Genomic DNA, 21033 nt, shown 5'->3' with positions numbered 1-21033 from the left:
TTTGCCGCACTAATAAACAATCAGAAATGGGCATAAAGTATAGGGGGAATCGGGCAGAAATGGCAAACGGCAAACAACAACGGGTATTCCCCCATATTTTATTTTATTTTTTTATTTTTTGCCCCTGGTTTTTTTCTCGTTCGTTTCTTCCTGGCTCCTTTTTTGCAGAAGGTGTTAGTCGGCCCGTTGGCGCAGCTCTTGTGGGCGCATGAATATTTATTCAAACAAAGTATATGCCTATGTATGTATGTATGTTTGCATGTATGTGTGTACATTAGGGGTGCCCTTATTTTGGAAAGGTCTGAATTTTAAAGGTTTCTTTTGTTACAGAGGTGCAGACTTGGGGTCAAAGTTAAAAATATACGATTGTTCCGATCGGATTTATTTTTTGTATGCTCCGAAAATTTCAGCTCAATTGATTCATATTCAAGCCCACAAAAAATAGTTAAAACACGACCTTTTGACACCCAGCGACAAAAAAAAGCCGCTCCCCGATATTTCATGCACATGTGACTTGTCTAGTTGCTGGTTTTTGCAAATGTTATCCTATTCGTCTAATTTTTATTTCCTTTTGTCGCTCAATCAACTTCAAGAATAAGTATTTTTATATTTAGTTATATGTTAGAAAACTTAGAAAATGGAATGATTTTTAGTATCACACGTTTTTAACGCTTTTGCGGTAATACCCGTATTGATTAAACGGATGAAAAAATTATATTAAAACAAAAAGACGATTTTTTACAATCAAATCTAAAGTTTTTCCAATAATTTAATTAGTTTTCTATAAACTAATAACAAAACCAACATAATACCAACATTGTTTTTTAATCCAATAATAAATTAATATTTTTTGTGCCAAAGGGGTAAGGAAAGAGCGTGTTATTCTAAAAACATTAGCCACTTGAGCTGCAATTTCCTGATAACATAGATCCGATCGGAGTGATAAGGTATAGGTGACATACGAACCATGGTCCAAACATCTTATTTTTGTTTAATTTGACCTCAATTCTGCACCTCTAAACGTTTTCCAATCGGGCTAAAACTTTGGATTTTATTGTTTTATAACAGGAAAATATTTAGACATTGAGACCTCTGATTCCGACATATTTTTTTTTCGCCCATTCAAATAAGCACAACCCTAATACACATGCATACATACACACGCACATGTGTGCATGTGTGTATTTCCTGTGTACTTTTGTTTGCCTCTCTGTTGCTTGTCTGGTTGTGTCTTTGGTGCTTTGGTTCCTCCTTGTATTGTTACTCGTTTTGTTGCCTGCGCTCTGCCAAATGCGCTCTAATGCACTTTACGACTCTTTATGACAGCTGTCTGAAGGGGTGGGTGGGGCCCAGAGGGGGAGAAAGCGCCTGGCAAATGTAAATTATGGCAAATTGATGGCAGTACACATATGTGACTCGTCTCCGTCTCCCTGCTGCAGCATAGGTGATAAAACGTGACTGATTATGGAATCCCATTGATAGCTATGAACGTGAAAGGTTTCAAAACGATAGGGCTATGCCCAGGATTCCCTTTGGCTTTTGTTTAATTGCGAATTAAGCAGATATGTTGCTCCATGGCCCTATAGTCATTCCTCGACTGTTCTGAGGGCTGAAACAAGTCCCTGGCCCTGCCTACCTTGAGCAGCTGAACGGTTGCCTTGCCCCCAATTTCCGGCCCACAAATGACACCAAACATTTGCCCAAATTGCACTTTTTTTCTCACTCCTTTCTTGCCTGCCGGGAACCCTAATGAAAGCCCTGGACAATGTCCTGTGTCCTGTTTTTTCTGTGTGCTCTTGATGCGGGTGCCGAGCCTTTCCAGGACTCGGTGGGTTCTTCTAGCATTCAAATGGGTTTCTGCGCCCTTTTTTTGTGTTCTGTTTTTTTTTAGGCTTCGCCCTACTATGCAAATCGAGTGGGCGCGAGCTCTGTTATCCCCAGGACTTTCTCTTGTGCTCATCCCCTTCTTAGCAGTCCCTCCTCATTCTCTGCGTCTGCTCCGGGATTTCCCTTTCTTTTTGGTTGCTCTGTTTTCTCTTTTTTGAGTACTTAACGCCACGAGGAATCGCCCGAGACAACTGAAGCGCAAAAAATTCGAAAAACATGCAGAGAATAAAAGAGGGGGCGGGGCGTGCGAGGGTGGATGGAGACGGTGGCGGAGGCGGAGGCGGACATGGCGGGAGAATGGGTGAATGGGTGAATGGGTGGCGGCGCGTGTAATCAAAGTGTTTGGCTATCAAGGATTCAGCGGCTTCTCCTTCTCGGGCAGAGAGCAAAAGTTATGCATAAATTTTGGACACCATCACAGCTCGACCCCCCCAGATCCTTTCCAGATCCTTTTTCGCGAGGCTGCTGCCCCACTCCCAAAATCAATAACGGAAGCAAATTAGTTTCGTCTTCAAAATAAAATTCCAACAGTCGCAGCAGCCCCAAGAAAAATACCACCAAAAACATATAATACATACACATACACATACACATATATACATACATAGTGATGTACATGCAGACATAGGGATTTACTGTGGGGGAGTGGGGTGTGGTGGGGTGGGGTGGGGTGTTCCCAGGATCCTAAGTGACATTGTTTGGTGGCTGCCGCAGGAGTCGCGTGAGGCCACAGGATACGAGACACGAACGAGACACGAGTGCCTAATATTAGCCGCACATAAAATTTTATTATCACGAGCGTAACAATTCAATTGGGGTCATGCTTTACGACGCCTCCGGGGGAACGGAGGCAGGGCAGTCAGTCGACTTCGACCAGAGCACTATGGGAAATTTGACCACTTTTTGTGGCAATAATTAATAACTTCCAAACGAAACAATATTTTTTGGTTTAGTTTTTTGATATGAGTTTATAATTGAAAAATGAAGGTATTTTGAAAAAATGGGCGTGGCAACTCCTTTTTTTATAAAGAAATCTCATTTTTATTTTTTTGCTCAAAAAGTAAAAAAACAAAAATTTTGGGAACATGTTGAGAACATCTTATTTTATTCAAGAGGGCGTGGCACGCCTTAAAAACAATTTTAAAAAAATGAAAATTATTATTTCTGGTATCTTTTTCACAAAAATTTTAATCAGAAGACCTGAAATATGAAAGAAACACAAATTTATTGTAAATAATAGGTTTCCTTTCACACCTTTTGTTAATCCTCATGGAGTTTGTTTTTGAGCCCCATCATCCACGAGAATTCGAATTGATCTTCAGCCAGCTCATCGAAACTAATCTGCTCCAGTGGATCTCTGCCTGAACGAATGAACTCGCTTTGTAAAAGACCGAACACCTCAGTTGGAATGAGATTATTTTTGCTTTTTTATGCTCCTTTCAAGGTTAATCGATGAGATAATAGTATCTGAAATGTGGAACACGTCCGTGAAATTTTCTTTTCGGCCTCATTTTAAATCTAAAATTTTATAAATTTTATTTCGAAACTTGGCACTCTCTTCTGCAAAATATCCCACAGGTAGAATCTTGTTTTCTTTTATATCGCTTGAATTCACTAATATTTTGAGCACTGTAGCAGTCATTGACAACCAGGGATATCGGTCAATATCACTACTCGACAAAATCGAACTTTTCTTGGTATTTTTTGTGATGCTTTTTTCAGAGGTAGCTCTTTTATTTTGCACATTACTTAAGTATCTTACATATGGTTGCAATGAACTTTGACATTCTGAAAAGCTGATAAATGCATCTATAAAGCAGACCTGAGCACCTTGTAGCTTCAGCTTACCGTCTGGAAAATATTAAGTTTTCCAATGCAAAATTGATCGGTTTTGCTCAGAACTTTTTTCAAAATTTTGACTTTAAAAACGCAAGAAAAGTCGAAAACAAATCGTATCCTTTGCTCTTATATTTTTTGTGTGTAGATGCATCAATTAAGCGTCGATCAAAGCATTGTTCATAAAAATCGATCGAGAAATGACTCAACTAAAATTGGTTGACCAACCCTCCAAAAATCACATTTAACCGTTTCAAATGTTGCTGCAGTCCTATGTTTTTGTCTAAAAGTAAATATTGCAAAGAAGACGCGACGAGGCGCGGATTACCACTATAAACATTTGAACACGAATTGAATTTCCTACAAGATGCATTCAGTCCTATGCTTCCAAGAGACGTCACTTTTTTTGTACGCCTCTTCAAAGACACATTTTTGTCACAAATTTAGACTTGTTAAAAAATGAGTCATTAAACATAATTATGAGCACAATTTTAACAGTTCAAACACATAAACATATATTACATACCTGTCTGAATCGAACCCATTGTAAAGAAATCAATTAAATTAATGAATTTATAACTTTTTAGCACTTTTTATAAGACGAAAAAACAAATTTTTCCACCAACATTGGCCTATCGATAGCAAACAGCTGACTTTAACAGCTGTTAATTTAACAGTGGCGCGCGCTGTTAACTTTTTTTTTGCATAACATTAAAGATCAATGTTATTCGGATATATCAGGTCAACACATATATTATTTTAACTACTTTCGAAAAATGAGTTTTGGCCAGAAAAAGTGGTGAAAGTTCCCATAGTGCAGAGGCTGCTGTCCATCGTTCATCGTCCATCCCCTGCCGCAGTCTACAGAACTGTAAGCCCAAACGCCAAAACGGATAACAAATTTGGGTCACTCAGGTGCAGCCGTGCTCCTAGTACGTACATACTCCTAAATACTCGTATAAGGGATATAGTGGACATGCATGGATGGATATGGCTTCAGATAGACAATATAAGGGTACAGCGATTGCATTCTGCGAGTATATTCCATCCTTCTATATCTTCTTATTTGTATTTGTGTTTATCGAAAGTTTAAGATTGTTACACTACGAGTATTTTTCGTATGCTTCATTTTGAATTCTAGTCTTAATGTTGATTTCAGTTTAAGTTTAAATTCTGTATTTTCCTAGATAGTTGGCATATTTATTATAGATCAGGTGCCTAAGTTTCTGGAATCTGGTGGGACCGATAGCAATGCAGAATCCTGAGATGATCAGATGGGCGCAGCATGAGATTTGACCAGTTGAAGTGCATCATAAACAGGGAATTTAAATTCGTATTTTGGAACGAAAATTTGCACAATCAGGGGAATCTATGCAAGGAATTTCGTGGCCTTGTAGTACGGACATTGCCTCTCCTGGGCAAGCCCGCAGCTCCTGTGCCAGCCACATTGAGCAGAGTCCTGTGCGCCCAGTGGAGCAAAAGGTAGGAAGGCAACAGCTTTGGCATATTGGCATACAATTGGCGGGGCTGCTTCGGGGCTGCTACCAAAAACCAGAAGAGAAGAAGAGAAGGCCAGCAGTAGGCTTCCCTCGCGGAGAAGCTTCGCGAGTGCCGGGAAGCCTCCAAGATGCCTCTTGAGAGTCAACGGCTGCTCATGAAAAAAGCAGCGATCAGCACGGGGACCAGCTAATCGCTGGATAACAGGGGATCCTTACCTTACCATCCAAGTGTATGCCATCGCGAATTTGGTGCCTGTCAGTGCAGTTATCAGCCTGATGGTATCGTCGATATCGAGAGTCGAAAGATCGTTAATTTATGGGAACATTATCGGCCAGCAGATTCTTCTCCAGTTTCCAGCCAGCAAGCCCTTCGATTTCTGTTCCATTTCCCCATTGTTTATCTCTGTGCGTTCCGGGTTCTTTTGGCTTTCTATCCATGCTAGCAGCCACTTGAACTTTCACTTTTGCTGTCTGTATTTGTGTCTTGTTGAAGTTGACTCCCTGGGAGGCATGCACCAGAAGGCTGTTCAAAGGCTTGGCCCCGAAAATGGATGTGAAATTCATTGACTCAGAGGCAGACATTGGTCTTACCATGGGGATATTATTTGTAACGTGGTTCCCTAAAAGTGTATGTTTATATATCTGGAAGATGTACATACATACATATTTATGTATGAGTGGGATGTCGAGGTCCTAGAAACGAGGCAGTTTAGATATTTGCTGCGCCTGTCAACGGCTTCTTGAGTAATCCCAAATATATTTATTTTTGATTACGACCAAATTACATACTAATCGTTCAGATATGTGTGTACATATGTAAGTTAGTTAGGTCTAGTAGCATACCACAATTATCGACATTTAATTTGAAGAGAACAGACGTGGAATGGAATTTTCAGGGTAAGCTTGGAATTCTCTAACTGTTGCAAGTCTAACTGTTGCAATGTACATTGTACATACATACCTACATACCTACATATGTGTGTACATATGTATGTTTGTACTATACTCGTCGGAGTTCCGATGCCACTTGATACGATTATGATTATTTTTGTCAATGACATTTGGCATTCTTTCGCGAGAGTAGGGCAAAACTCAATTTGGGGCGAAACTCATTTGTCGCCGTGACGCAGGAAGCGAAGCTGCTGCTGCTGTTCCAATTGGATCAATTGTCTCACTCTCGCTCCAATTGGACTGCCGTGCCGTGCCGTGCCGTGCCGTGGCTGTTATGTTGCTTCGCTCCTCCTTGTGCGCCTCCACTTTGCTCATTGTGTGCTCACTCTCTTGTTCTTGTGTACTTTACAGTTACGTGTGGAGGAGGGCGACCCTCTGGTTGAGCGGCGGAGAGGGAGGCGGCAATAGGACTGAAGCTGGCAAATCCTCACACAAAATGCGTCGAAGAAGAAGCAGCAGCGGCAGCAGTCTTATTATCAGCAAACAACAACAACAACTACTGGAGAGGAAGGAGCAGCAGCAGCAGACCCTGGAAGAGCAGCGACCGAGGCAGCAGCAGCCGAAGGCAGAGAAAGAGCAACGAAAGCAGCAACAAAATCAAAGGTTAATCCCGGTCCCACGATGCCCGCTGCTGCTGCTGCTGCTGCTGCTAACGCTGCTAATTGTTGGCCAAGCAGTTTACGGTAAGTGCTATGGGAGGAGTGAGAACGGGAGAGCACCGATACGAGAGTGTGTGGGGTAGAGAGGGGAGGCTGTGAGCAAGGTATATCTATAAAGGGTGGGCTGATTACATTTACTTTAAATGGCAAAGGCTAGGGAAAAACTATAACTCTATTTTTAAAATTATTTTATGGAAGGTCCAAATTAGTTGTAGTATTTATCCAGAAACCAAACCTATTTCTCATATTATATGGTATATATGTACATATGTACAAATTATTTCCTTATATTTTCCTGCATCAGCAGAGAGAGACAGAGTGCCACACACTCCATTGTACACCTTGGATACGGCTCGATTGAGTGCGTAGCTGGAAGAGAGTGCTGGCTTCTTTAGACATGGCTGGCAGTTACATCCACGGGGTACGGTGCGGCACAAAACGTGGTGGTGATACATAAAACATGGCCGGAATGGTCACTGCCCCTCTGTGACCTCATTAGAGGTTCATTTGTTTGCTTATTTATGCAGACACACAGATACACACTTAGACGAGAAGGAACGGGTGAGTCGCTTCTTTCGACGCGACTCTACTTCTATACCCGTACTCAGTCAGTATATAGATTGTGAGCTTATGATTTATGTAGAATTCTAAAATACATTTTACATTTTTTTGCCTTATCTGTTATCTACATCTACATAAGCATCTAACATGTAGAATCTAAATGGTACATGTAGAATCCACATCTTCTTAATTACATCTTAATTTCTTCATTCTGGCAATAATTATGATTCAGATCTAGGCGCTCATCAAGACGGACAGACAGACATACATACAGACAGACAAACAAACAGACGGATAGACGGACAGGCGGACAGGCGGAAAGGTTTCCTTCTCTGCGTTACACACATCCACTTGTACCACAAATCGAATATACCAGTTAACTCTCTTTGAGTACGGGTATAATAAACGCTAAGCATACACAAGTCTATTAGTGTATGCGTATATTGGATCATCCAATCCATAGCATATGGCTTTTGTGGCCCTTTGTGTTGCTTTACCAATTTCTGCCACCAGTCGAATGCATTACATTTTCTTTTTTATCCATACAAATTCGAACTCCTCTGCAGAACTCTGGTGTGTACTTTGCCCCAAATTGTATGCTACACAGAAGACACAGAAGAGACACACACATACGTACGTGTGTGCGTGAGCATGGCTTGGTCTGCGTACGCAGTTTTGCCTGTAATTAATTGACTCGCACATTTTTCGCATCAGAAACAAAACAAAAAGGAAAGAAAAACGAACCAGTCTGCGAAAAGCTTCCCTTGCCCATGCGTATGTACGTATGCGTATGTGTTTAAGAGTGTATGTGCATGTGTGCATGTGCTTGAGTGTGTGTGAGTGAGTGGCTTAGAGTGCGTGTGTGCTGGCAAAATAGACGACAGTTGGCCGGGATGCACAGGCACTGCAGTCAAGGTCGCTAGAGCGAGATGCCATTCGGCCGGTGCCTTTTTTTATGCTGTCGCGTTTGTGGCAGTCGGCCAAGTTGGTCAACATGCCTCACACAAACATACCTACGTACTCGTAAATATGGATGTATGCATGGATATGTGTGCACTCGGAAAAAGGAAAGCAGGGCCAACGGATTCAAGAATCCCCAGGAGTGGCCTTCAGGGACTTCGTATGAGAATTAATGCACATCCGTACTCCTCATTATGTCAGTTATCACTATCTAAACTCTCATTAATTGCTATTCTCTCCTTGACACTAACATTTAATGATTATTTCTCCAAGTGTACATGCACATACAAACAGACGAGTGCATGGATGTAATGTTCCCATACAAACGTGTATAGTATGCCTGGCTGTGTTCAATTGAAGTTGTGAGCCGACTTAATTCGTTGGCTGTTGGATTGCTCCACTTAAAGGCTACCGCCAGTCGACTCCATGCACAGCGCAAGTCAATTGGATTTGATTGCTGTACTACTGCATACATATGTATGTACACATGTACGCTATTGATATGTCAATTATTGTTGCTAACTTTGATTGTTTCTGATAGTCTTTTATTTGTTGGCAGCATTTATGGTGTACCCCTTTCTCCCCATTGAGCAACATAAGATATTCGTCAATAGTTATTTCAATTCCTTGTCTGACAAGCTAAATAATTACTTCAGCCGTCGAGTGTTGGAATTGCATTCCGATGAGGTGGCAACTATTTTACAATTATGACTCGCAACTGGAATACTTGTGGTCCCTGCAGTACACCATCATCATTTTGGCAATGGCAAATGCATTTTCCCAATTTCATTAATGAATTGACTTACCAGCGGTGAGTTAACACAATATGGTTGAGTCGTCCCTCAATGCAGAACAAGATATCCCTGAAATGAATCAATTTAATTGCAGAATATCGCCAGAAATTGCCAGCTTTTACACAAATTGCCAGCCAATGCCAATGCCAATACCAAACAACCAACTGATGACTGACTTTCACGTTGTCAATGTGTGTTCCTTTACCTGTTCTTTGTTGTGTGCCAAAGGACATTTTTGGCTTTTAGTAATTTGAGATTCAATATGGCAAAGGTCACTGGTAACCCGAATTCGTCTGAGGGCGCACACAAAGAAAAGACCGACCCCGGTCCATAGACAAAGGCAAAAGAGACAGAAAGGGTCTCAAATGTGAGACTCGTTGATAGAGGGACGACGGTCGGGGTCTGTGGACAGGGACAGGGACAGGGACGTTGGCATGCCACGTGCAGGAACAGAGAAATCCAAATAATGTTGCCTTAATTTTGGGGATAATAATTTAACTAATCTCCGCTTCTCTTATTCCTACTCCTCCCCTGTCTGCGCCTCTGCTGCCAGCCAATGCCTCCGCTTCTGCTTACCAGGCCGGATCAAAGGGGAGGCAGCTGTTCACGGTCTATCCGTAATTGTAAATTAATGCAAGCAGAAAATGTGACCCCACACAAGATGGAGGCCGACCGGAAGTTAGCTCTCTCACACAGACACACACACACACACACACACACACATACTCATCCATTAGCAAACTCAACCGATGGTTACACAGATTGTTTGCTTCATGCCCAATGCGTCAGAGTTAAGAGAGTCAAGGATTGTATCGGGTCAGAGGCAGCTCAAAAAGCTGGAAATACTTGCAGCTTTAGTTGGGATACATAGACCAAGAGTATTGCCCAAGAATCCTTTAATGGCACCTCATTGAAAGTGCTACGTATTATATAAGAAGGGGTATCAATAATGCGTTTCCCTTCTCCGTTTGCTCTGTTTATTCTGCTTCGCTTCGCCAATAATTGAATAATTTTGACATGAAAAATGGCACAAAAGATTGGGCCCACAAACTGAGGAGTCTGTGTGCCACACATGGCAATCAAGTGGAAATATTTAGCTTTGAAATTTCCCTGCCCCCAAAAGTGCAAATGCAAAATACAGAAAATCGTTCACAGCTGTGAAAAAAAGAGGCCGAGACAGAGGGCCAATTTAAACAAAATAAACAAACAAATATTTAAAATGAAAAGCCATTAAATGTATGCGAATGCGAGTGGAGCATTTTCATTGTAGTATTTATTTGAGTTTGTGGATAAATCGGACTTCATTGCATAATAACGGACTACCGATCTCCAAAAGCCATGTAGCCATGTAGAGGCAATTTTTGGGCTTTCGGTCAGCTCACCCACCCCTCAGTAGGTGTCTTCACTACTTGTGGGGGGACCACTGGGAATAGCGTTTATTTATTTGAAATTAGAAACTGCCAACTGCTCCCAAAAGTGGCCATTAATTAAGGGCTACGGACGTCTCTGGGCCGCCTGCTGGGAGAGCAGCTTCTGGGGATTGTGTAATGACTGCAAAATGCTTACAAATAGCCATTTACGAATTTTGAGATGCCAGCCATAGCCAGCCAGCCATGCTTCGCCTGGGCAGAAGGACAGAGAAGGACAGAGAACAGACAGAGCCCCGAGAGGACAAATGGGAGTGGATTGTCAGAGCTGGATTTGTAAATGATGGTCTCACCTTTTCCCCCGGAATGCGTTTGAGCCGCCCACACAAATGACAATCAATTTGGCGAAATTGTTTCGCACAGCAGAAGGTGGACATCGTCGTCGTCATCGGCATCATCCTCTACTAAATCAGATCTAAATATATTAGTCCACTCAATAAAGGGAATTTAGGTGTCAATCATTGGAACAACTATCAGTCATCAGTCATCGGCTCTCGGTCATCATGAGGTGAGGTGAGGTTCCTGCTGAAGATCTTCATAGTTGGGCGATCAGGGTACACTTGTGGGGGAGTACTCTACAATACAAGCATTTACTTGACTACAGTTGATGTTTGAATAATTAATCTTTAATCGAATATAAAAGCCTATAACTAATCCTCTGATTGCTGAGGTCTCTGCCTATGCCTGAATTGCAATGATTCCATCCGTATTTTTATTATAATTCAAATGCATTTTGTTTACTTCATTGCAATGCCAGTTTAAGCTTCTTTTTGTGCACATATTTTACATAGATATTTTTTAGCATGGCTTAAGTGTTAAATTTCCTATAATCACTTACAAATTCTAATCCGCTTTGTATTTCTGTTATTATTCGCATCAAGCATGTGGAACCATTATTTCATTCACAATTGTGTGAATATTTATGGACATATGTACATATGTGTATGTATGTATGCATATTTATTTGTATTCAATATCGTCCCTCTTCCTGGGGCCACTTCCTCACTGGCAAATATTTGCTTGCATTTTTTGTTAGATTTCTTTTCATAATGAAATTTAAGCAGATCTGGCAAATGTTTGCTTAAAGCACTTTTCATGCTTCTGTCACGGCCCGTCGCATTTGGCCATTTGCTCCAAATGTTAGCTGACCCAATTGTGGACGCATTGCCCGTTGGGCTCGAGGGGGTTATGGGTGACGGTGGGGGAAAGGCGGGGAGGGGGGTGGTTCCCATCATATTCTAGCCCTTCTCGGTCGCTCAATCTCACTCTCTCTCTCTCTCTCTGGCCGGAAACTTGGAGAAGTTGAGGGCAAGGAATTGGCTTTGGCTTTGGCTTTGGCTTTATTCAACATTAGCTAATTTGTGTGCGCTTCTTGTTCTCTTTATTTGTTTTTGGGTTTCGCTTCGTTTCGTTTCATTCATTTTTCCCTTTTTTTTTTTTTGGGTTTTTCTTCTAATTTCTGCATCTTGCACTTTGCTCTGCCCTTGCCCCTGTCCCTGTCCCTGCTTCCTACATTTTTGTCACCACTTTTTTTTTTGTATTTCTACACTTCGCTCTTGTTTTTGGTCATTCGACTTAAGTGCCATCCTGGATTGTCCTTGTTGCTCCTGCCATGGCTGCAGGTCTTTCCCCCTGCAGATCCAGCTGCTCCTTCTGTTTTTGCTGCTGCTTCTGCTGCCTGTCTTGACACTGATTTCAATTATAAATTTGTTGTTTTGTGTGTGTTTGCTCCTCTTGCTCTATTTTCTTATATTCTTTTTTGTCCCTGCCCATGCCCAGCATTCTTTTACTTTCCTGGAACCTGTGAGCTTTTTTCCTATACTGCGATTGCTTTCTCAATTGGTGGCGCTGCTGCGAGCGCTGTCTGGCTATCACTTTTAATCTAAGTTGGGGAACAAAGCCTCTCCCCTCCAGTCCCCGCCAGTCCCCTCCAATCCCCTCCTATCCCCTCTATTCCTGTCTCACTGACTACTCCTCCTGCTCACGAAGGATCCATCTGATACTGCCATAACCTCTGTTGTCTACCTTATTGTCCTCTTGCTAGCTGCGATGTAAGCTCTGCTCTGTTTCGTTCCCTTCCTTCTTATTTTTATTAGTTTTTTACTTTCCCGCTTATATCGAGCGAGTATTTACATACACATATTGTGAATATTAGAGCACGAGCCGTCTAAAGTAAATTATATATTTAACTTACTATAAACTCAAATCAAAATATTCCCACCAGAATAACTCTGTCAAACTGGATAGCAAAATAAAGTTTGGAGGCAATTAAACACTTTCCATAATTCCTGTAAAAATGTGTAAGTTGGACTAAGGCTATCCTGTCTGATGAATTCCCAACCACTTATAATCGGCAGAGTATTCTTTCAGCTTCATCTTACCATCTTCATCTTAGACCAATTATGGGGTCTTGTTTTGTTGTCTTGCTTCCGTTTTTGTATCTTCATTGGCCGTGCAGCTGCACTCCTGCCCTCTTTCTGTCCTCTTGTTTCTGTGCTGGTAATCCAAGCGTCTATTATTAGAGAGATTGAGACATAATGGATGGACCAAGGGCTTCCTTTTCCTGCACTTTGCAGGCTGTGTTTCAAATCAGTTTCTGGATTGAATTAGGCTGATACGGAAGGGGGTGGGGGGCTTCAATAAGGCAGGACCGACTAAATGTAAATATTTTAGTTCTATTTGAATATTACTCTAATATTTTCTTACTATTCTGTTACACTCACATTTCCCGTGCATTGTTCGCCTGCGCTTTTCATTCGCATTCTCAATTTCCCGGTGGCAGTTCTCCGGATTCCTCCCCTCCCCACTCCACTGTCTTCTGTCCCGCACCCGCACCCGTTCCCGTACCCGTACTCGTACCACCCACGGATCTGAGTGAAAATGCAGTCAACCCTAATCAAATTTTCGCTGCAAATTGACAGTTTGCCTGCAGATTTTCATTTCGCGTTTTCATTCCGCCCACTAAGCACGCACTACTACCAAGGGGGTGGGGGCCTGCCACCCAGTGGCAGCGGTTGCATGTAGAGGTAGCATGCCTCGGTTAAAGAGTTCCGTTTGTGTTCGGGCTGGGCTTCTCTCTCTCTCTCTCTCTCTCTCTCTCGCTATCTCTCCCTGTCTGTCTCTCTCTCTCTCTCTGGCTTTATAGTGGAGCTTTTTGCACTGCGTTCTTTTTGGTTCCGTTTCTGGTTCGACGTGCGCTCTTTCTTCCTGCCCCACTGCCCTGCCACTTGTGTCCCCCCTGGGCATGCAAATGGTGGGGCAGATGGGCTGCGGACAAGGGACAGGGCACAGGGAACAGGGAACAGGGAACAGGAGACAGGTGGACGGGGATGGCTAAGAGGCATATCTGCCATAGCCGTACGCTGATTTAATTTTAAATCTCTTTCTGCCCGTTCTCTTTGCGCTTTCACTCAAAATTAAAATGACGTCAAGGCTTGAGGTTGTCTCGTCTCTGCAGCTTGCAACGATCCGCCAGTTGCAGTTGCAGGCTAATAGATCATCTAGAGGGTGGCACCAGGGCGGCAGGGATTGTGGGGATGGAGGTATCCAGTATACAGTATCCCGTTGCGGCCCCAGCGGTTTCCTTGCTCTCAATTTGCCTGTCACAATTCAATTGTCAGGCATTTCATTTCAATTTAACCATTTTGAATTTTCTTATTCCCGCAGCAGCGGAAGCCACTTGCCACTTTGCTGTTGTTGCAGCTGTCATTGCCCCCTCCCTCTCCCTCTCCCTCTCCCTCTCCCACCCACCACCAGCCCAGTAACAGACCTGCATGCTATCTGCTTGTTGTACCCACGACAGCGGCAAATTAATCTATGGCATGTCTGTCAGTCAGTCAGTCAGTCAGTCAGTCAGTCAGTCAGTCAATCATTTGGTTTGGCTTGACATACTTATTGTCTTCGACTTCCGGCTTCTCCATTGGCCCCGAACATTTCCCCTCGAATAATGCCAAAAGTGGAGCGAGCACAAATATTTTGTTTGCATTTGACCAACATTTTGACGCTTCCAATTCGACATGGAAGGCGTCTTGTGGGTGGAAAATGCAATGCAACACACCATCCATCCACCCACCAATTCACAATTGCACAAATTCAATTTGCAATTCAAGTAAAGAGTCGATGGCAAACAATGAAAGACAAATGTAGGTTAAATTGCACTCACAAAAATGGACTTAAATTGCCCAGAACGATCAAATTTGCGAAATGTTAAAACGACTTTGATATGGTCTATATTTGTATGTATTTATATATGTATAGTATGTATACAGTCGCGCGTATCTGTTGCTGCATGCAAATATTTTAGATGCTGCAAAATGAATTCTTTATGCAAAATGTTTTTCAATACATTTTTCCTAGAGCTGCGATCTGTATGGAGTAAACAAAAACAACGTTCGAGTGCGAGTGCGAGTATATTTAAATTCTTTTATAAATTTTATTTTGTTTTTGAAAAGTTCCACAGCAACGTTGCTGTTGATTTAAAAGCTTAAATTTTCTGGAAGAAGAAGAGGTTTGGAAGAGGGATTTGAAATAGCGATTGATCAATTTGAACCACAATATTGAACGTGGTTGAGTTTTAGGGCAAATCCGACATGCGGCTTAAAGAAAACATTCTGGGAAATAATTAATAACGTTCTGGCACGTCCGGTAAGCTCATGTCATAAAATTTCCATCTGGACGAGCAACAAAACTTTTTGACATTGCGCTAAAACCATTTTCGGACAAATTAAATTCTTCTTTGTTCATTTTTGACCGAAAAGTTTTGTACCTCCCTGAAATTAAAAAAAAGTGCAGCAAGCCGAAAATGTTGTTAATAGAGCGAAATGACAACCGGAACGGTCAGCAAAGCGGTGGCTGTGTTTCGTGGCCAGAGGAAGTTTAATAAATGCGAAAGAGGTAAAAGCTAAATGCATAATTGATGATTACGTTTTGCTGTTTCGGTTTCGGTTTCGGTGTGGGTGTGGGTGTCGGTTTCACTCCCACCTGTCTCTGCCCCGTTCCCATTGCACTGCATAAACTATCAATTAGATGCTGTTTCCAGTTTTATTAACTCCCCGCAGGAGGTGATCCGGTGGAGAGCTGCGGGATAACATAAATTGTTGATGTGTCATCCCGGACTCCCCGCAGCACGAGACATGCATCTTTTGTTGCCGGGGCTGCCATGTTTTATTGCTAATTGCAACTTCAGGTTGCATTGTGGCTTCTGCTTCGACAGAATCCCATCGATTTGGGAGCACACCGTCACCATGCCCCACGGGGGGAATGTGTCGCACACTTGCCTGCCCCTATCCCCTACCCCCTCTCTCTCACTCTGTCTTTCCTTTTGTGTGTGTCTTTATCTTTTGGCTGTGTGTTTGTTTGTGACACGAAAATAATAAAACTGATTTTATTTATGTGCTGCGCCAGGCCCAAAATTGAAATTCTGCAACACGAGCAGCACAGAGCAGCACAGCGAAGGATGATAAAGGAAGGGAGGGGGGGGAGGTGCATGGTGCATGTGTGGCCAAAAGTATTTGCCAAATTCACATCGCGCGTCTCTCTGTCTGTCTGTCTGTCTGTCTGTCTGCCTGTAAGCTCTTCTTTAGTTATTGTTGTACGAGTGGAGAGGAGTGCCAATCCCACACGTAACGCCGTCGTTCCACCTATATTTATCCTCATGCTCGTATTTATCCACATTCCCATTGGGTTCCAGGACCATTCCGATATGTTGTTGATGTTTTCTGCTTACCGCTCACAATTAATGGCCTGCAAAAAGTTTCTATAAATTATTGTGGCAGGGCCATGTGTATTTGGCGGTTGCACATACTCGTATTTGGGACTGGCCGCAGATAGATACAATGTGGAAGTTGCATTCAATCGATACATCAATCACATTTGTTGGGATTCATTCTCAATGGCCATTCACATTTACATTCACAAGTGGCAATAATCATCCCTATGTCTCTGTCTCTGTCTCTGTCCCTTTTCCTGTTGGCGCTACATTGACAGCTGCATTTTCCAATGTTAATTGCGAGCTATGCCATAGCCAAAAGAAGAAACATTTTCCACATTCCTCTCGAGTCCAAAGCGTTGGCTCTGGCTTGTGGCTGCTGGGAGGCTGCTGGGAGGCTGCTGGGAGGCTGCTGGGAGGCTGCTAAATGCTAAAATGTGGCATGCAAAATTTCCCACAGAACCCCGACACTATTACCGCCTGTACGTACACCCTCCTTTTCCTATTCCAACTCCTCCACATCCTTCTGCCCGCTGCGCTGCTCGACAACCACTTGGGTGATTCCCATGTGTTGCCATGGATCCTGTCGTCGTAATCCCTCTTTAAAGCGAATGGAAACTCTTTCACAATGAATCTCAAAATCGCTGCCACTGCCAAAGGCAAAAGCAAGTGCTGTAAATATTCATTATTAATTTTATACGCTGTACATATTAATTAACGCTGCCAGCGATAATTACCCAACTATGCTCTCTGCTCTTTCCTGATTTTGATTCCTGGCTACCGTTTGTTGTCCAGAATTAACACTACTCAAAGCCCACAGTCTGATAAATATCAGACATCACAAGTTACCATGGAAAAAATATGTTCAATGTACATTTATCAAAGCCAATGTGCCAGTCCGTTCATCCAGAGAGCCTTTTGAGTCTTTATTATATGAAAGTACGTTTGTAATGTTCCCCTCCCCTCACATCGAGTATTATTATTATTCTTCCAAATTTATCCTGAAACAAAACAAACAGACATAAATTCATGTACGCAGATACAATGAATAAAAGACAAATGGTAATTCCATTATGTACATGCAACAAAAGAGAATAAATTTCAATTATTTTATGGAACAAAATCGAGCACCAAATATCAGTTAACTTTAAATTTTTGGCAATAACCGAGTAATTGGTAAGGATATAATCTCAACATTTTGTGTTCGTGAGCAATCTGACTCTTGAGGATTAGGTAGCATACGTCTGTACATATGTATGTACCGAGTGTATGTTTCTATGTATTGAAGCAAGAGTGTCTTTGGCTTAGGCAGTGGCGTAGCAACATAGGTAGCCACTGGCGCCGGTACAAAACAGAAATTGGGGCCCAAACTAAAGTCAGATGCGCTTTAATTAAAAGGGGTTTTGTGTGAGTGTTAGGGATAATAATATTGGCATTGAAAAAGGAAGTAAATTGAACTCTTTATGTGCATGTACGTGGTGTGTACGTATTTAACAAGCTTTATTGTATTGCATTTTTTAGAATATGAATATAAATATGAATAGAATATAAAATGATCAATGATTTCGCTTCAATCCCAAGTAGATGCTGTTTTTTTCTCTATTGCTATTAGCGCTAAGTGGAAGAGTCAATCTTCGCCCATAGTACTCGTGTTCTCATTTTTAGTTTACTAAAAGATCTTTCAGTTTGGGCAGATGTGACTGGAACTGTATAAAATACTCGTGGTAACATTGGAGTAACTACCTCTGTTAGGCTGCGTTCCAGCACTCAATATTTTCTCATTATTTCCTTGCAAAATTGGATAATAGTCCATGACATTCTTAATTCCGAAAGAAGTATTATAAATTGTAGGGAAAAGTTGTTGCCAATAAGTTTCTTGGTGAACATCCGCCAAAAATGATGGTGTTAGAAACTGAAATATTTAATTTAACTCCCTCATACCAGTAAAACTATTATTGTGTCTAGTACCTTGTTAAAAATAGTAATTTTAAATATTTGCTCCCTGTGCTTTTTTTTTAATTTTCTCTTCCTTCTTCTTGTTTCTTTTACATAGGGATCTATACCATATTTAATTGCAGCCAGAGGGCTTTGCCATTAAATGATTCGAAGTCATTTTTATAAATTTGCATCGTTCCATTTGTCTCTTCAAAGGCTCGACTTGGTAGGGCATGTTTTTATACCCGTACTGAAAAAAGAGTTAGGGGTATATTAGATTTGTGGTAAAAGTGGATGTGTGTAACGCAGAGAAGGAAACGTTTCCGACCCCATAAAGTATATATATTCTTGATCAGCATCAATAGCCGAGTCGATATAGCCATGTCTGTCTGTCCGTCTGTCCGTCTGTCTGTCTGTCTGTCTGTCTGTCTGTCTGTCTGTCTGTCCGTCTTGTTGAGCGCCTAGATCTCAGAGACTATAAGAGATAGGGCAACCAAATTTGGTTTCCGCACTCATGTGATATCACACTGCTACAAGTGTATTTCAAAATTTCGCCCCGCCCCCTTCCGCCCACACAAAGGACGAAAATCTGTGGCAGGCACATTTTTAAAGATACGCTAAAATTAAGTATCGTAGAGAATGACCATATCTACCAGACTGCCGATTTTGAATCAGATCAGATCATAATTATAGCCGGAATGAAGAAATTAATTTTCAGTTGCTTCCCCTGCCCCATCCTGCCGACGACAACGCAACTCATTTTCCTTCTCGCTCGCACACTCTGCCGCGTTCAGTGCGCGAGCTACCCTTAGCGGAGGAGATGTAGAATCTAAATGGTACATGTATAATCTACATGTTAGATGTAGAATAAACATAATATATGTAGATGTAGATAACAGATGTAGCAAAAAAAATGTAAAATTTTTTTTTTTTAATTCTAAAATTCTAAAAAATCATAAGCTCAAAAATGTATATACTGACTGAGTACGGGTATAAGTAGAGTCGCGTCCCCAGAAGCGACTCGCACGTTCCTTCTCGTTTGAGTTTAAGATGCATAAATAATATCATTCCATACACAGCAAATGAACTGGCAACGGAACACAAGCTCGAAATTTAACATTTTGTTGTAATAGATTCAGCTAGACTAGGCTCATCTATACTGGAACTCTTAACAATTTATTCTGATAATGCTTTAATGACATCAAAGAAATGAAGTCTTATTGCTGATAAAACAGAACAACTGGATCAGCGATCAGTGATGTCAACATCTATGAATATGGAACAATGCTTCAGGCGCTTCTTCCTACAGCTCTCTGTTGGCAGGTCGGTTGGGTGGACACGGGCCAGTCTTCGTAGATTTCTGCATCTGGGAAGTCTCCGTGCCAGGACGTTTGGGTGACTTCTTAGCTCGGCCATGTCGGAACTTGCCCTATAAGGTGCGGATCCTCGTTAGGTGCGTCTTTGCTGCTATGCCGTAGACCTGGACTCCGTACCTCCATACTGGAGCCCGGACTGCCTTGTAGATCAGGAATTTGTTCGATATGCTGAGCTTGTTGTTAGCTTTCAGGAGCCAAACACCTTCCTGGCCTTGTTTTCCAGCCATCATTTTTCGAGTTCTGGTGATCAGACAAGACGTTTAAGTCTGGGATGTGCTCTGACGAGAAAACATACATAATATTACATATATATTTGTTTTTTTAAAGTTAGCAGTCAAATCGTTTTGAGAAGCAAATCTGAACTCAACAGAATGTTTATTTGAATTTTTACACACCAACCTTTATTTCTTACATTTATTTCTTGAACTTTTTTTGATACGAAACAAAATTTAATTCCACTAAACAACGTACATTGGGTTTTTCGATGTGGGGCTTGGGCTTGGGTTAATCAAACGCTTTTGTATTCGTCGTGGTGCCAGTCAAATATACCCCGTCCCGTGCGGCAGTCAAGTGAGCCAAATATGCCGGAGCTGGATAGGAGACGACGACACGATTGCAGCGTGGAAACATTTGATACAGATTGTGGGTCATCTGTTGCAGCAGGTCAATGCCCTGAATGGACTGCACTGTTGAACCGAACCACTGCACCTCATTGGGATGGTGCGATCAAGGACGGTGCCTGGATCAACGTTATTCAATTTGTTGAGCTGTGAGGGTGAGCCATTCGGAAAGAATCACCTTCAGCGTGTGGCTTTAAGTTTTGAGTTTGTCTTCAGCAGCAGATTGCCATTCCCCCTGGGCGTTGCAGTTCCATTCAATGGTGACCCGCTTGATGCATTGCGATTGAATGACCCGAAATCCCGCTGCTATTGTAGTTCAAACCAGCCGGACGTGCAAGCAGTGCGGCTTCGGATACTTTAAAATATGGCCACGGGACTTGAAATACTCTGCAACGGTCATCCTCCCTTAATCCGCCACGAATGTTTGTTTGCTAGCCGGCAGCTTGGGGAAACTCGTGAAACTTTCAAATGATACTGGCGGCACATAGGCTATGGAAATGCCTTTAACGTGTGAATCTATCTCGGAACGCATGCTCTCGAGACTTGCTCGGCTCGGATTTCTGAAAGAAACAGCGACCCGGACGTATCGCCTTGTTGTGGCATGGCGGAGCCTCTATATAAGTACAAAGGGAGATTATCGTAATCTCCACCAGGTACCAAAGCTCACGGCCATAGCTATCGAATACACTGACCTGATCGCCCTGGGATCGGCAGTTGAGCTTATCCACAGAGTAGCACGAGGCACGTCCATCGAGGGTCGCCACAGCATTGCCCAAATATTTAACGCGATGTTGCTCAAAGGCTTTCCGGTAGAACTTCTT

The 21033-nt window shown here is 42.2% G+C and overlaps 1 protein-coding gene and 1 long non-coding RNA gene across 4 annotated transcripts in view; both read left to right on the top strand.

Moving 5' to 3' along the window:
- LOC121404987 overlaps nt 1-6667 on the top strand; it is a 50458-nt gene extending 43791 nt beyond the window's left edge. For all 3 annotated transcript variants that reach the window (XR_005968315.1, XR_005968314.1, XR_005968313.1), the window contains exon 3: nt 6525-6667. This is a non-coding gene — a long non-coding RNA (uncharacterized LOC121404987). The remainder of the gene's footprint in view (nt 1-6524) is intronic.
- Nucleotides 6668-6681: 14 nt separating this feature from the next.
- LOC111068666 overlaps nt 6682-21033 on the top strand; it is a gene marked incomplete at its 5' end in the record, with an annotated part of 55647 nt that continues 41295 nt past the window's right edge. Inside the window, one exon of the mRNA XM_022358322.2 lies at nt 6682-6856. Within this exon, the coding sequence (XP_022214014.2) occupies nt 6682-6856 (175 nt within the window). The remainder of the gene's footprint in view (nt 6857-21033) is intronic.

Source organism: Drosophila obscura, unplaced genomic scaffold, assembly GCF_018151105.1.
Source record: "Drosophila obscura isolate BZ-5 IFL unplaced genomic scaffold, ASM1815110v1 contig_73, whole genome shotgun sequence".
Lineage (NCBI taxonomy): Eukaryota > Metazoa > Arthropoda > Insecta > Diptera > Drosophilidae > Drosophila > Drosophila obscura.
Note: the sequence above shows the minus strand (reverse complement) of the source record. Positions and strands in the feature narration are given on the sequence as shown.